Raw genomic sequence first — 17308 nt, 5'->3', positions numbered from 1 at the left:
GTTTAGTTGGCAAAATGTATATTGAAACACAACTATTTGTCATACACACCATTGTTCATCATGTTGGTGAGACAGCAACACAAAGCTGGTAAGTACTGCACAATGTAAGCACTGGTAAAGATTGTAAAAACATCTTTATTCCACAGAAAAATATTGTTACATATGCAACAATAATACAACTTGAGTTCCATTTTAAAATACAACAGTAAAAATGCACATAAGGAAGCATGATTGTAGTCTCTTATATTAACAAACTCACTCAGCAACTTCACTGATTTCAAGTTTGACTTTGGTTGATTTTCTACGTTGAATAAATAATAAATCACTACATAACAGTGAAGGGCTTTGAGTGAGTGTAGTTAAACCCTACTGACTTCTACTTTGTGACACACTGGCAATATTTCACGTGGAGTAGGCTACTAAAATTTGGTCAGTTGTAATCTGCAATCGCACATGTTTTCATTTGAAATGTACAGAACATAGCTGCCATGCATCAAGTCTTTTCTACCATGTTTGTCGATAACAGGCATAGGAGGAAATAATTGCAGGTAAACAAGACTATTCTGTCAATTTAAGAACATGATTAAGTGGCAAAACTGGCATTCTGATTGATCCAGCAAACAAAAAAAATACTCGACATACAATTTTAGGACACATCATTAATTTACATGATCTGGCTCATATTCTTCATACATGTATAAACTTCAGCAATCCGTAACTGGAGACACGTATTGCTAAAATAGTGCTGAAAGTTATTCGGCCCCTTCAGTTCATTATTTGTAATCATTCGTGTCAATGTTCCAAATTTGTGACCTTTCTCACAAAACATTACAACTTCTGTTGATTTGCTTATTCAACAGCAAAGTCCACATAAAATCGGTTTCTCTCACTTAGTCCAAACTGATTCAGGTCCGTCTCACGATGTCATACTTGACTCATATAGTGAGTGCCATCATCTACGAGCCAACGTCCTTGAGAGTCATCAGTTGGTAATTGAAGAGCTCTTCTTGGGATGGCCTGTGCGTGAGTGGAACATACAGCTCATTCATTGAAAATACAATCAAATAAATACACGGCCGTGATTCAATTCAGAAAGCCGTTGCTGATGTAAACAACCAAAGTTTTGCCTACCTGCTTCTGGTACTTCTGATTTGGATAGTGAATTGCCTCCAGAGCTGCCATGTTTTTCACCCTGACCGCTCCCTGTCTGTCAAGGGAACGCGACCTGGGCCCTTTGAGCTGACTGCGCCGGTGCCACGACTTCAGCTGTTCGTTCACAACTTGCTGTGGGAGGCAGTTGGAGCGGTACTGTGGATGATCCCATTGTGCTGGAGTGGGGGAGTGTCTGCTATCAGGGGCCAAGTGCCTCGGTGCTCTCTGCAGGGGCACAGAAGCCTCTTTGTAGCGATACTCATATCTGCTGGGGGAGCAGGGAGGCTGATGGCTATAATAGCTCCAAGGCATGTCCACATATGGAGAGTAGACCGCTTCCTCGTTGTAATAAGCTTTGTGGACACCCGGGTTGAGCATGTGTCTGGGACTGTGGTAAAACCCAGCATGTGGTGATGCTTGAGTTCTACCAAATGGAGCAGCGAGCGGGGAGGATGCCTGATAGTGTTTGGGCAAATCGCAAACAAGTTCCTGACTGGGGGAGCTGCTGTAGGATGCAAACGAGTGCTCAGAGTTGCTATCCTCGGAGCCCGCATGGTTGACACAGTTAACAATGAGCGGAGAGGCTTCCGATGGGGTTTTGATGTAATCGGTCAGTCGCCTCCTCGGACCTCTGGGGCGACCACGCTCCTTGTCTTGTTTGAGTGAAGATTCAGGGTTGGATATCCTGCACAAGTCACACAAAATGTTAGAATGTGTTTAACTACAACTAAAACGGAATTAATGACAGTGAATATAAAAGGTCGAAACAAATCCAAGGTGTCTGACATATAATTCCTTGCTGTACCTGAGGGAGAGCTGCCTGTGTACTTGCTTCTCTGACATGGATGACGTAATATTGGACTGTGTACGGCTCAGTTTCAAATGGGATAGTTGCTGTGGCAGAGCTGAAAGTGGCAAGCAAGCCTCCAGTGGCGGCAGTAACTCATTCTTGGCTGGGCTGGAGAAAAACACGTTTCACGTCATATTTTATTTGCCAAAACATACCATAATAGTCTTGCCTGGAAAATTTAGTGTTTCATTTTATTAGAGTTCTACAAGGTGCTTACACCGACCGCTGTGACGTACAGGTAGGGGGTTCTGTCTTTACCTGTTGGTCACTGTACCGTGTATTCACCAGTAGATGGCAGCACGTCTTAAATTACTAACTTTTTATCACAATAGAAGTCGTAACAATGGAGGATAATTTCACCATGACTTTTGATTGAGATTATTTCTTTTTGTGGACCATTATGTTAACTACTAGAAATGATAACTTGCCATAAAAGATAAACAGGCGAAGTCTACAAAACTTTCAACACATACTGGAATATTGCAGATTGGCGACAAAGTTGACAGAAGGCAAGGTCAACAGTATTTCACCGGTAAAAAAAACAACTAATTTATTTAAGAACTGCAAAGTTGGAGTCATTGTAGATTTTTTTTTATCAGCTAGCATTATCCCAAACTATAAAGAGTTCACATGCTTACAACTAAAAAAAAAAAAAAAGTAGCTGCACACTCTCGCTGTATTGCCTTGTCTAAAATAGAAACTTGAGAACCGTGGCATGATGGATGGTTGCTATTACCTGGCTTTGCAGGAGGATCGTGACTTCTTGCTCTTCTGGTATGGCTGATCCAGGCTTGTCTCCGACCACGGGGAGTGCTGGATAGGAGGCCGGTCGTATGAGGCGGGGCTTGAGGTAAAACTCATGGGTGAGTCAAGGCTGGGATGAGGAGATGATCTTGGTGTCAAGGGCAGGTTCTGAGGACCCGCGGATGGTGATCGGTAGGAACCGTCTGTGTGGGATTGAAAAGACGCAGAGGCTGGCTGTGAAGAATCCATCCCTGCGGAATATGGGAGGACTGTGGGCGGCTGTGACGACTCACTCTGCACTTCTGCAAATAATAAAAATGAACACACACATACACTCACATATTTCCATAGATGTGGGCCTTACCTTCATCTTGAACCACAGAATCAGACAAAGAGCTGTCATCAGACGCAGCGAGATCTGACAAAAAAAAAGTAAGACATACTTTAAGATAGAGCAATCATGCTACTCCAAGGGAATCAACAAATGTGCCAAAATATTATTTTTAAAACTTTTAAATGGATTTCTTGTTCTTTTACATCACAAATAGCAATATTATTCCCAATTGGATGCTGCATATTGTTTGCATGCATTATTTGACCTTGGAGATGGTCTGCATTGACTCACCTTGTTGCGGGATATTAAAAGCAGGAAGCGGTGAGGATCGGCCATGCTCCAGCCGCAGTTGGAAAGCAGTCTCTTGTAGCTGTTTGACTTTCTTCTCCTCTCGCTTACACTGCTCCAACAGACTCTTCCGGACAGCCTTACTCAGGTGGTTCTCCTCGCAGAGCTTGCGCGCCGCCTCGTAGATCTTAAACTGAAGAGCCAACTCGGCATCCACAAGATTTAGAGCCGACGCCTGCAAAGACGGAACAGAACACGTTATAAATATTTTTATAAAAAATAAAAAGACATGTCACACATTCAATCAATGTGCTCTTTTTACCTCCACTCCCCGAGGTATGCTTTGCTCATCGAGCATGAAAGCAGCTCCAATGCGTCTGCGGATCTGTGGAGGCTTCTCTCCTGGCAGCAGAGGATAATCTCCCGAGAGCCGGCCTGTCAGCTCCTTAACACAAATGAAATCACAAATCAGAACTCTGCAAAGAGAGTGAACCAGACATAAAAGCTCATTTATGCACGTATGAAATGGTAAATACAAACAGCAGGCACAATTTCTAACAAAAATGCCTGCAGGTGACATACGCCGAGATGGAACCGATACACAAACATCACGTTGCTTTCACATGTTGAGACACATAAGTCTGGGAGTCTGTTGCGCAATTCAGCACTCACAAATTCTTCTGTTCTCACCTCCGGCGTTGGGGCACCAAGTGCATGACGACACCCGGTGTTGTGATTTCATCAACTCGTAAAATCGCAACATCTCCGAGTCACTCCAAAGCAGACGGCCGACTAGTTTACGCGTTATTTTGTCAGAGTGACGAGTCAGAACGTTGGTAAAAGGCGCGGCGGTTCCTATTAGATCACCTTAGCATGTCCCGACACGAGTGCCTAGCCCGAGTGATGGCAGGGAAGAATGAGCACGAGTGGGACTTTGAGCAACAACACTTTGGCACAGACTCCCAAATCTGATTGCGTGTCCAGTTTCAAAATTAGTCAATAATGTGGAAATCACCTTTTTGAATTGAGATGCTATTTCCTGTAAAGCAAAAATGCAACGGAAAGAAAGAGCTAAAAATATGACCAGAACGTCAAAGTGAAACAAAACAATTCTATCTGGATCAGCAACAATTTTTATATCTGCTAATATTTAATTTCTTTTGACTGAGGATAAAAAAAATCCAACATTCACACCATGGCTCGGTTTCATTTTTACAGAAATGGCCCATTCCCCAACAACACGTAAACATTGAAGAAAACAAACTCCTTAGACGGTGTAATAATGGTGTCATCAAAGGTCAAACGGGGTTAGCCCTTCTCTTGAACCAGAATCGTATTTAGTGGATGATTCATACTTTCCAAAAGATCTCCATTTTTTTTCTCTCCCCAAATCTCTGTAATCCCGCTGAATGAAGATTGGTGGGTCTTAGAGTTTTTAGTCTGGTAAATCTTACAAACTGCCATCGTATTCTTGTCATGTGGATAAGTGGAAAATTAGAAATACTGAAGTGAAAGTGAAGCTTTTCTGGAAAAGAGAGTAGAGACCAAAAGTCAAAAAATGAGAAGAGAGAAGCGAGATTTTCAAATCGACCTCAGAAGCATCTCATGTTATTTTAAGGAGTTACAGTAAATGTGCCATCAATCATTCCAAGTGGAACTCATTGCACACAGAAAGGCGATGACGAGTATGGCACAATTCCAGAATGATGGAATAACACCGGTCCCAATGACGTACCGATTGCTAAAAGTTGAAAAGATTTCAACAGAACAAAAGGCTTATGATCATTTGACACAATAGCGATTCAAATTGCTCACCGCTTCACGGATGCAGAGTTTCTTCAACTCCAAGAGACAAAGCTCCAGACGATCTTGAAGTGCCTGGTGCTTGAGCTTCATGGCTCTCGTGTGCGTGTGCACATCCTTTGTATGCGATGTCGGGCTGTCTGAGCCTACCGGGAACAACCCCAAAGAAGGAGAAGAAAATTAGAAGGAATTTGCATTTTGGCAAAAAAAATAAAATAAAATAAAATAGTGAAAATAATTAAAAACAAAGTTGCAATTAATAGTAATAAAGCCATAAAATAAGAAAAAAGACCTTACTCAGCACTCAATAAATTCTTTCAAAAGCAGTTTTGACTTTACATTGTAATTAACCGTTTTGTTTTACTTGAGCTTCAAACTCATTTCAAAGTAAGAGTCATCAGGGCACGCAGACCTCCGCCCAAGGCTTTAACATCTGTCACCAGCAATGAGATCAATGAGAGAATGGCCGTAAATAAGACAATATATTTTAGGCAGTCTTTTAATTAACAAAAATCAAACAAACCAAAAAATAATTCAGAGCAATAAACTGAAAAGTGAATGCAATAAAATGTTCAAATAAACAATAAGTCTTCCATAACATGGGAATTGTCAATATTTACTGGCAATAGGTTTAATATTACACAAACTGCCAACGAGTCTTCACAGAAAAAACATTTGATGAAATAATCAATCAACAGTGAAAACGTAAATACAAATTTGAGATTCCACAGTAATTCGAAAAATAAACTGACAATTAGGATGAAAAAAATTTTTTTGTTACAATGTGTGTGACTATTGACAACCAGTGAGTGAGTGTTCAGCTCGTGCTGTCTGTCGCCTTGGAAACTAATAACAAGAGGATTAGTCTTCAGGCCGGGGGAGTGTCTTGGTTGCAGAATGCATTGAGCAGTGCATACCTTTAGAGATTATTAACAGAATCCCTGCAGGTACTGACAAACATCCAATGTGTCAACAGGAAAGAAGTGTGGCAATGTGACAAAAGAGCTGAGAATTCTTATTCCTTGGCCATTCGTGATGGATGGACACTTTGTTATTGTATGGCGCGGGCACCACGCGCTCATAAATTAAGGCCAGAGGAATGTCACGCGGGACACAACTAATCAGTGTATGTTTACAGCGAAACCAACACTGCGGGTCTGTGAGGGAAAACAACATTTTGTTTTGGATTTAAATGACTTTTACAAATGAAAGTTTCTTATTCAACTAGTGCATAAGTCACCCATGCCACCACACAGTTGCTGTCCAAAAAGACAGGGTCAAAAGTGTATTAATATATTAAATAATTATAATATCAACAATGTCATTTTCAATAATCAATCAATCACTAATAAAAAAATAACTCAGAACTATTATGAAAGATTTCCAACGCAAATCCAGCAACCAATCCCGTCACCAAGCAAAAACCCTTTATAGTCTGCTTTATTATTATGCTTTTAGATTTGGTAATACAACAATCAATTTGGGAGTACGGATGCAAATAAAGTGAAAGGGAAATGTGAAAAAAAACTCTTCATAATGAAGACTATTAATGACGCAACAAATGCATGAGTGTGTTGCAAATGAATAATGCTTTACCGGAATGAAGGATGATGCCACTATCAGTATCGCTGATCTCGCCGTTGCCTTCCATACTGTTGCTTTTCTACTGTTCAAGTTGAGATGACTCAGCTTCTGATCGCCATCGTGTTCTGTAAAGACACATTTACAATCACTCGATAATTTGGAGAACAAACACGAGCTTTCTCGAGCACACAAGTCCAATGGACAACGTCAATAGAAACTCAGCAAACAACTACTCGTCCTATTACTATTATCCAACCATGCAGCTGAAATGACTCAGGTGTGACCTGTTACTTTGACCCCACACTCACGCAAGTGGCGTCATATCTTACAGCAGAGCGAGCGTGTAAAGCCAGGTCTGGCTTGTTTCCTGTGACTGCTATGTTGTCATACGATGCCAGTATCACAACTCCTGGTTCGATTATTAACTAAAAGGGATCAGCGGAATGCAGCGGCGTGGCAGCGGTGCATTCCGACGCTCAGAGGAGGTTGGGTTCGGATAGCCGTGGGAAGCCAAGGAGGTACGACTTGAATGTTACAACTTGTTTGCACACTGCGCGGCCCCAATGCTGAGAAGTGACTCCTGTTATCAAGCTGGACATGACTTAAACATGACACATCCTGCATAATGCTCTTATGACTGTGACTTGCTTAGGCTGCGCACTGTTTTGCTAAAATACTTTTAACAATGATGACTACACATAATTGAATACTTTCTTTTTTTAACCATTGCTAGAATGGTAAAATTAAAACTTCCTGGTACAATCAAGGCCTTAACAATGGAATGGGTAGGCTGAAAGAAAAATAATAGCCAACCTCCAAACAATAACAGTTTTGTTTTTTTAATGGATGCATTTAGAATGACCGTCTCTATCTGCATCAAAACAATAATTGGTGTGGTAAATAATGAAGCAAAAAGTTATTAAAGCAGTCTGTTGGTTAACAACACAAAGTAATAATACATTTTTATTCATATGCCTATTTACAGTAAGTGTAGAATGCAATATTATAGCACATATAACAATAAAAATGTTCAAATCAAAATAAAACGTAACTATTAAAAGAAGGGTTTTAAAATGTGTTTTAATACAGTTGTAACTCAACAGTGGAAAAAAACACTATCTTATACACCGAAAACCCATAGTAAGCAAGTTTTAAAGCGTATCTTATATTGGCAAATAAATCACGTGTGCAATATTTACAATGTTGACCGCATATTCCCCAGAACGGAGCCAAGTTCTTTGGAATTCAAATAATGAATTAGAACTGCTTATTACAACGACAATGTGAGTCACAAACTGAAACCTGAAGCCAAACCTTTGGACTGTATAATCATAACCACAGTTCATATGCAAATGTACTTACTTCAGGAAAGAATTTCTGAACTCCAACGTGCGACCAATCCTTCAGAGTGCTGATAGCAGACTGGCCAGTGTGAATTCAGTATGGACAGCAACGAGAGCCTGGCCCACAGAAGAAAGCACTGCCTGCCTGAAAGGGAGTGGCCACACGCAGAGTCAGTATCATATAACTCCCATCTGACTTTCAAACTGTGTCAGCGACAATGAGCACGTCACCGGGAATTTTATTGCAATTATATTTGCGCTTATCAGTAATGGTCAAAGGGAGGCCAACTCGCCTCATAGGAAGTGCTTGATTAAAAGTACCACAGTAACTTGTCAAGGATGGCAGGAGAAGACACAAAGAGTCAAATTAAAGGGGAAAAGGCGACATGTTGAGGTTAGTATTATTAACAGTGATCTCTTTATAACAAATTATAAATAAAGAGTGATTATAGTGCCATCTTCTGGTTGTTCGAATGGAAATTAATACACGTCTTTCCTACAAGGCCATTTTTGTGACTTCCGAGAGGCAAACACATGCTGGTGGGATAGTCTGCGTGATTTATAGAGAGCCACAACAGCACCTGCTGTCAAGGCATGCATTCATTGTGAATCTCAATATTCATTCAGGATTTCCAAGAATGTCGTTGGTGTCCAGACACACATGCACAGAAAAAAATGTGACACGGCTCCGGCTAACAGGCTCAGAGATGATGGTGGGGAGCAAATGTTTCACTGTGTTAATGACTTCCACGAGGGAGTTATGTTTTCATTGTTGCTTGGCTTGTTTGCTACTTAGCGTGCAAAAACAAATTAATCACATTCCGCCAAGTGGAGCCCAAGCAAGGCACAACATTTATCCATCCATCCATTTTCTGAACTGCTTTATCAATCTTTTTAATTTCTGTACATCATTTTGTTTTTTTAAATCGCCTTTTGTCTAATTCTGGCATATTTACAGGTATGACAAACTATACCTGACATAAATAAACAAATAACTAAATACATTTAAAAAAAATTTTTTTTAATCTATATAGTTTATCACCAATACTGTTGTGGGAAGAACCGCTTAGAACAAATTAGCGCTGGACTAGAATCCAGGAATGGAATTAGTGCTTGCTGATATAATCTGGAGGTATGAGCCAAGAACTGCTTGACCGGGTTATTCGTAAATCAGCTAAAGATGCGATTACAAAAGTATGGCCGTAAAAATGCTGGAATTTTGTTTAAACAAGCTGCACGCCAGGCAGACCTGAAAGGAGATAAGAAATGTGTGGGATGATTGCTACTGTAGCGTTCAATTAAGAGATAAAAATACAAAGCAAATGTTTGGTAACTGCCAGGAAGACCATCAGTATGGTAAATAACACAATTCACAAGCATAATTATTCTAATCCATCTTTTTCATCGTGTCGCCAAGACAGGATGTTTAGTTGACTTCCCTCATTCAAGACTGGTCCAGTGGAACCAGTTGGTGAAGGTCATGGTTTGCTTTTCTAAAGCAGCAAGAGAGACGGAGAGCAGAAAGCCCTTTGTGTCTGCAAACCAGCAGCTGGCTCAAGAAATTCTTTAAATAATCTCAAGTCATTTTTACAAGCAAGCGAGCAGACGACTGGTGCCGGTGTGTAGCGCCAAGAACTGTACATACCGGACAGTTTATTCATTCTATTCCTAAAATGTAATATGTTGTAAAAAATCTATACAGGTAAAGTTCATTGCCAAACGTTCTCCTGAGCCTTGACACAAAATTGGATTGGGAACAAGATTGTTGCCCGCTTTAAAAAAATAATAATAAATCACATTTTCCACATTTCTCTGCTCAACTTTATGTCATAATGTTAGTCTTTTCATACTGCACTAGTTTTTTTGTTAATATCTTGCTCTATTTTTACACTTGTATTACAAGTAGCACTATTCTACTAAGTCAAAAATTGCAATATCATATTTATTAAATACATTTGGTCAAAGAATCAGTTGTCTGCATGCTGTGGGCAGCGAGGTGTTAGGATTCAAGCTACCGCTGACCTTTTGCCCTCAGATCAGCACTTTGGAATGTGGAGACTGTGGAATATTTTAATGGGCAGGACACAACACAAACAAATGCAAATTCAATATTAACATCAAAATGACCATGTCTGTATACTTTTGCCTCTTCACCTCCGGTTAGGTGTGTGGATGTTTGGAGAGGAACTACTTAGTATTAGTTTTCATACATTGGTGAGCATTTCTGCAGAAAGAGGATGTTGCAAACCCGCTACTTCTCTGCATTTCTTTATCTTTATGATCCACCTTTGCACATTGCCTCTGTGTCGGTGAGACAACAAAAGGCTCAGCTAGAAAAACAACAATTGCCAAAGACACAAGACAAGGCATTCAATTTACCTAACACATTTTTGGACTGTGGGAAACCTGAGTGCTTAGAAAATCTTCACACAAGCATCGGATGAACATGTCCAATTCCACACTGGAAGCCCAGATCTAAGATTCAAACCCCTGTGATTTAGATTTGATAACCAATTAAGTACTAAGCTGTCAACAATATACTAAGTCAGAGGTCACCAAGCGCACATGAGTAACACATGGAGATGTTCTAAAAAAAAAAGTTCATCACTGATGGGAAATTATGATTTTTGAGGAATGCTGTAGAAGTGACTATTGTATTTGTTGTCAATAAGGGTCAATGGTCTAGGAAAAGCAACTAAAATAAAAGGAGCGTTAAAAGAATAGATTGTAGCTGTAGTTTTTTTTTTTCTCTCTTCTTCTTCTTGCACCGTTATGATTACTGTCGTTGGGCCTGAGCATCTCAGTTGGGAAAACTTACTTTAAACAGATGAGATTTTAGCAGTCATAAACATTTGGCATTCCGATGAAAACCCCCCAACAACTCATTTCAGTCGATTTTGGTACACAAATGATATGCAGAAATGCTGCTGAAACAAATAGTAAAATGTAATTCTTGCCACTTACCTTGCAGACTAGTTAGCATCCCGAGCTAACTGTCTCCATACAATCGCCACTCCATCGGTGAACATTTTCAAGACTAAACTGACGTTTTAACGCTCAGTAATACATGGAGTATAACAAACTGACGCGTGTATACGAATATGCTTGAAGTGGTTCCAAAACCAAATATAGTAGTTTAGTTTAACAGCTTGATCCAAGTTTTAGTCCCAAAACTAAACTTTTTCAGATGGTACTTCAGTAAAGTTACGTGTGATACATTCAGGGTCTCTCGGAAAATGAAGTGCTCACTGCTCATTTCACTAAACAACGTTATTGTAAATGTCCACAAGGGGATCGTGACCAAAAAGCAAATTTGCAAAATTAAATGTAAAAATTGTAAAACAAAAAAAGTAAATTTGAAGAGATAAAATGTATCATCCCCCAAAAAACAATGTTGTAATTTGGTCAGCTGGAAACAAGTTATGTTTTGAAAATAAGAAGTAAACAGGGGAATCTTCATTTATCATAGTTATTATCGTCAATCAATTATCAATCATCTCCAGCCCGTAATGTAGTGTCAAATTTACTTGCAAATGTGTTTTTGAACGCCACATCTACTATTTTCTGCGTCTGTAGTTTACGGGAGAAGTTTTTGTTAAGTCTGTGCGTTATTGGAGTGTAATAACGGTATCTGACCAGTAGAGAGCAGGTAAGGTTTATTTCTGTGGTGATGCGGTGACCTCCATTTGCTTCCTTCACACTGACCAGCAAACGTCACACGTCTTTCTTTTCAAACCTGGCACAAGGTTAAGTTATGAAATATTTTTGATTTGGTGCAGGTCTGTAAAACCCTCCCCCCTTATTTCTTTATAAATAAGATTGCAGTGACATTTAATTGTGCAGCAGTGAGTTTTGAAAAATTGAAAATATTCATTTGAGTCCCTTTTCCTTGGGTCACTGGAGAGGAAAGGTTTATTTTTATCACAATTCCATTTCTATGAGAGTTTAGGTCACAGTCGTGATCTTTCTTCATATTTATTTTTCTCCAATATGCAACGAATAAAACTTCATTCATTCAGCCTGTAATGAAATTTTGATTGACAATGTGCTATGATGTAATGTCATGTATAATTAAAAAAATATATATCTCAGTTGGCCTAATAATTGCCCTTCTATTAGAGATTTGCCTCATATGTTTCACATTCTAATCTGAAGACTAAAGTAATTGATGCAAATGTACAATTCTTGCATTGGTGGCATAGCAATTAAAGAGCAAAAGACAGATCAGGAGTGGTTCATAGTATTTTCTTTTTTTATTTTTTTTTTCAACTGTGGCACAGTTATCAATTGGTCCCTTCAGAGCGGGTGCATTTGAGATTTGGTCCTTGCTCATTTCTCCCATCATATTGTCCCCGGTCAAAGCTAATTAAGTTTGACAGCACCGAGAAGGCTTTGGTGGGTGCGGACATTGTTCTAGCGGGGAAACTGTCATTACTACGCGCTCCTCGTGACAGAATGGACTGGGGAGAAATTAACTCCGAGGTCCAGCTTGCAGCTATTGTGCTCTGGCCCGGGAAGAGTGAGGGCTGGAGGACAGGCCGCATCTTATAAGAGGCGGCTGCCCAGGACGGAGAAGGCCTCATTGTTCTACAGGCAGTTTCAGTTAAGAAGGCACAGAGAATGAATGACCTCCTTCTAGGATCCCCGCTCCACTTTGCAGTATTCCGCTTTCTTGTGTCAAGGTGATGTGTGGATATACACATCATGCCACATTGTTTGCTGTGACGTGCTTCTTCCTCATGCTCAGCTGTACCTTTTCCTTTAAAACCCTTTAATGATTTCTTCCTCTGCATTCTTGCCGCTCTGTCAGTGGAACACTGCATTCCTCTTGCCGAATAAGTGCTGTCTCACTCCAATTGAGCAGAGTCAATGTGAATGCCAGTGAATGGAGCAGGCTCAATGGGGGAAAATAAACAATTGCGTCGGTCCATGGGTGCAGCGGGGGAGAGCGGATGAGAGGAAGGGAGAAAGGCCTCCCTAACGTGCTAAGATTCCCATGGATACTTGCTCTTTGCTCCCTTTAAAGGAGGATCTCGTAAACGTCTTCAACAGAGAATGATTTCTTTTTTCTTTCTCTCGCTTTTTTATTAGTGGACAGAAAGGGTGGTCAGCATCAGGGCGGTTGTTTGACATGGAGGGGTGGGGGGGCGGGGCCATACACACGTGCGCTCGCACGCACACACACACTCACACGCACAATTTGTTCCTCACTTGTCGTGTGCAACGTTTCAGAAAAATAGTCCATTGTCTGGGTGTTAAAGGTTCTTGTTGTTGCTGTTTAACCACAGCCAAACTTCCTCCTCCACAAGGACGTGCAAAGACAGCGTCAACCACTCTGTGACACTTCAAGAGGGTCTTTTGAGTAAAAAACAACAAAAGCTTTTTGCTAAAGAGGGATTCCTTGATTCTGGTTCATCACTCTCGCACATGCACACTAGCAAATCAAAGTCATCCAACAAGATGTGAAAAATATATATATTAAATAGCAAAAGAGACATAGACAACTTCAAAAATCTATTTGATGCTGCGTGTAGTTTTTGTTATAGCTGCAGCAAAAAATAAAATATGATTTTTTAAAAATACTATGTTGAGAGTTGATCACAAACGTCCAAGAAAAAATTTCCACTTAAAAGCCATTTCCGTTAAATATATATCAATTTTTTTGTTTTCTGCAGAGTGAATGTTATCATTCCATCTCACAGCATTTGATAAACACTCGACTCAGGAAGGAGTCATGTTTCATTTGAAGCCAATTGCCCTTGAGAGCCAAATGAGGAGCTTTGACACAAGCCAGGAGAGGCCTGCTGGTCAGTGCCAACATGGGGTTTGTGTTTGTCAGCCTTTTTGACACTCAAATGAGGGGATCAGAAACTGCCTGTTGATGTGACACGGAGGGCGAACGGTGGCGGGCAGGTCAAAGATGTAAAAAAAAAAATCTGCTTGACAAAAAAAAACACCTTTGTCTAATTACTTTAAGACATATTATTATTATTATCTTATCTTATACATGATTAACTAGCTACAGCAATTTGATTCCACTCAATTTAGTGAGAATCTGATTCAATTCGATATGGGTCAGATTAAGAGTGTAAATGAGATTCTACACATATATATTAGGGAGGGTGCATCTTTCCAAAAAATGTGAGTCCATAACCTGATATATTTTAAAATGGAACCATTCATGAATTATTTTAAATCAAAATTAAATTTCTCAATTCAATCCAGTTCTTGTTCCACCACTACTTCAGGTTTTCCATTCCGATCCCTACTGATGAGTGCACAAATTCCCAATTCTTTTCTAGTTACCAGCTGTCACCCGGTCGATGTTTACGAGTCTCATAAGCATGAATCAGGTCCGGACACGCCGCTGCAAGATGGTGGTGGCAATGAACGCCTCAACATCTGCCAAGCATCACATCATTTGAGAATGTACTTGTACGGTGGCTCTCCTGGTAGGTGGTCTACCTAAGCGCTTGGTTTAGAATGAGGATCTGAGCTAGGCTATCTTGTGCTTATCATCAGTTTTACGGTCAGACCTGTTCACATCGGGAGTCGTTTTAGGTCAGATGACAAGCTCACAAAACACCAGGGGGATCGAGTTCATCACTCAGAGAAGCATCAGGAGCGAAGGGGGTGGGACAGCTCAAGGACGCCGGTACAGGAGGCAATCGGTGACACAATGAGGACATGCCATAAAACGGTGTGTGCCAGAGCAGGATTCCAATATTTGTTGATTCTTGCATTAAGAAAAAAGAGGTCCAGACTTGATGAATGTTTTGATGGTGGCGTTTTGATAGGGGTAATTTTGACCTGACAGGGCCCAGGCTCTCTCATGAATCAAAATGTGTCAGCCAGGCGCTGGAGATGGAGGGTCGCTCATTGTGGCTCTGACACCCAAGTGAGGGGCCGAGGCTGCTGGGGGTCAAGTGTGACACCTCATTAGGACGGTGTTGATTTAGTGCGGCCACAGCGCAACAGACCTCCTCCCATGGGGTATACCGAGAGGCGTTTGAGGGAGGGGGGTAGGGAGCGGCGAGCACCGGACAGAGAATGGGAGCCTATACTCCTCCTCAACGGGTAAGGCCGTCATGTGACAGCTTGCAAATCACGCACCTACGCCACACACACTCCCCAGCCCCCTACGCTCCCTGGACCTTATGACCATTTTCTTCATTACAAATAGCACAAATATTTTCCCTTGAATTTGTTTTTCATGCTACAAGGACCCACACCTGGTCAGCTTCCCGCCCCCCAAAATGAGCCCGCAAGACCCCCTGACCTGACAGCATAATTCCGACCTTTCACCTTTGATCTTTCGATTTGAAATTGTTTTCTACAACGTCAAGATGATTTCTGACAAGCCGCAGTTGTTCTCGCTGGGCTGAAGCCTAAACTGGAGTGTTTGATTAATGTCAAGTCTTGTTTATTTCTATAGCATATTTGAAACAACCAACAGTGGGCAAATATCATAAATTTGATAAAAATCAAATAACACAATAATAGCAAACATATTTTAGCCTAAAAATACATTTGTAATTGTTACTGTATAAACTAACAAACAATATACAGTATTTTTTATGTCAGTTACTTGATTGCGCATAATTATAACCAAAGTCTAATCATATGCAGGAAGCAATCAAAAACAGATCTAAAATGATGTAAATACAATGTCAATTTTGAAAAATTATAGCAATCAAGCATCTCTATTCTTTGAGAGCAGGCTATTTAAGCAATGTTCTTTTTTAATTAAAGCACAAAATGGTAGCGTATCTTCGTTTACCAAATAATCAATTGTTTTTAATGTCTACACTGACTAGGTGACAAACCCAAGGCCTCGAGGGACTTTTTTTTTCACTAACCCATCATGCATACCTAAATCTAAAATGATGGAAAGCACTGAGAATGCATTAATAATAAATGAAGTGTGATCCAAAGAAACGCTCGTTTACCATTCTTGTAGTAATGAGATATCGCTCACTATTTGCATTTTCAAACGATTGGACCAATGCACAAATAAAAATGACGATAAGCATGTCTTCGGATACTTGGCACATAATACACACCAAAATGCAAAATGTATTTTCTTTTTTTAAAACAAAGTAACAACAGTTTTAAAGTAATCAGATATCGTATTTGACACGTTAATTAATAAATCTCACCGAGAACGCTCACAGTCCGCTTTTGTTGCCTTTGAGATTTTACTCATTAGTCTGAATAATAACTGTCACTAATTCAAGCTGTTCTCCGTCGGCTTTTTGAATAGAGCGAGAGGGAGAAAGAGGCAGAAAAAGAGAGGAGGAGAGGCCTGAGAGATTAACTCCAGTGAGCTCACTCTGAGAGGCCCAGGAACGGCGGAATATTGTTCTAGCGCTGGCGAGATGGGCAGATGGAAAGTGGGTGTGCGGGTGGGAAGGGGGTGGCGAAAGGGTGGGGCGAGAGAATCCCTATGCAGCCAGAGAAATGAACTTGATGATCTCCGTGGGGGGAGGGGGGCGAGGAGAGGATCGCCATTGCTTGCTCCTGACAATCAAAATTAGATTGGCCAGCGCTGTGTCAACACAAGACTCAGTTAAGGCATGACATGGGGAGCAAGGGAGGGACGGAGGGAGGGCGACTTGCCCAAGCCGCCCCCTCCACCGAGGGTGCTTGAGAAATGTGCCATGTGAACTATGGAGACCCCACAGTGCCTTTCACTGACTGCTTGGGACTCAGAGAAATCCACAAGGGCTTTTCTTTAAATGGCCGTCACTGTAAGTGACCACGTTCTGTGTTTTGGCAACATCTTTCATTTGAAGCTCAAATGATGAATTGTTGGGTTACTGTATGAGGCGAGCGCATTATTTGCAATGGATCAAGCACGGGCCCCTTAGATAATAGGGACATAATCAATTAATTAATTATAACATTTAATTTGCCCTGAATCTCACTCTGGACGCTAGAATGGGAACAGTTTGTAATGGGCAAGCTATGTATAATAAATCAAACTTAAAAAAAAGGAATGTAAACACTAGGAAAATCCTTTTTAGAAAGTCAGTCAGTTGCTTTTAAATAAAGGCTTGGTTGATTGAAAAATATGAATTATAAGTGAGCCTGCCTCAGGGCTCGACCTTTCCTACTCCACTAGTTGATTTTATTGTCATGTCAGATTCTTCCGTCCAATCCCGTGCGTGTGATCTTTGGTGAGCGGTTCCTCTTGTGTCGACACACACC

At 40.7% G+C, this 17308-nt stretch overlaps 1 protein-coding gene across 3 annotated transcripts; it reads right to left on the bottom strand.

The window, feature by feature from the left end:
* Nucleotides 1-115: 115 nt before the first annotated feature.
* inavab (innate immunity activator b) lies at nt 116-11320 on the bottom strand. 3 transcript variants are annotated; one of them, XM_061291703.1, is made up of 11 exons: nt 11063-11320; nt 8118-8243; nt 6768-6880; nt 5184-5317; nt 3691-3813; nt 3372-3603; nt 3111-3164; nt 2739-3048; nt 1958-2110; nt 1132-1837; nt 116-1017 (listed from the first exon to the last, which is right to left on the bottom strand). In XM_061291703.1, the coding sequence occupies exons 3-11, from the start codon at nt 6820-6822 to the stop codon at nt 925-927; spliced, it is 1860 nt and encodes a 619-aa protein (XP_061147687.1). In that variant the 5' UTR covers nt 6823-6880; nt 8118-8243; nt 11063-11320; the 3' UTR covers nt 116-924. The 3 variants fall into 3 exon arrangements, with proteins under 3 accessions (XP_061147687.1, XP_061147689.1, XP_061147688.1); XM_061291705.1 differs by lacking the exons at nt 5184-5317; nt 6768-6880; nt 8118-8243; nt 11063-11320 and adding an exon at nt 4236-5147; XM_061291704.1 differs by lacking the exons at nt 5184-5317; nt 6768-6880; nt 8118-8243; nt 11063-11320 and adding an exon at nt 4059-4210.
* Between the last annotated feature and the right edge of the window lie 5988 nt (nt 11321-17308).

This window comes from Syngnathus typhle, linkage group LG11 (assembly GCF_033458585.1).
Source record: "Syngnathus typhle isolate RoL2023-S1 ecotype Sweden linkage group LG11, RoL_Styp_1.0, whole genome shotgun sequence".
NCBI lineage: Eukaryota > Metazoa > Chordata > Actinopteri > Syngnathiformes > Syngnathidae > Syngnathus > Syngnathus typhle.
Note: the sequence above shows the minus strand (reverse complement) of the source record. Positions and strands in the feature narration are given on the sequence as shown.

Bases quoted from the DNA above. Each gene is read 5' to 3' on its own strand.
- inavab (XM_061291703.1), bottom strand. From the start codon at position 6,822: ATGGAAGGCAACGGCGAGATCAGCGATACTGATAGTGGCATCATCCTT. The intron at 3,049-3,110 runs GTAAGGCCCACA...TATTATTTGCAG, and splicing joins TTCTGTGGTTCAAGATGAAG to AAGTGCAGAGTGAGTCGTCA. The intron at 1,018-1,131 runs GTAGGCAAAACT...ACTCACGCACAG, and splicing joins ATCAGAAGTACCAGAAGCAG to GCCATCCCAAGAAGAGCTCT.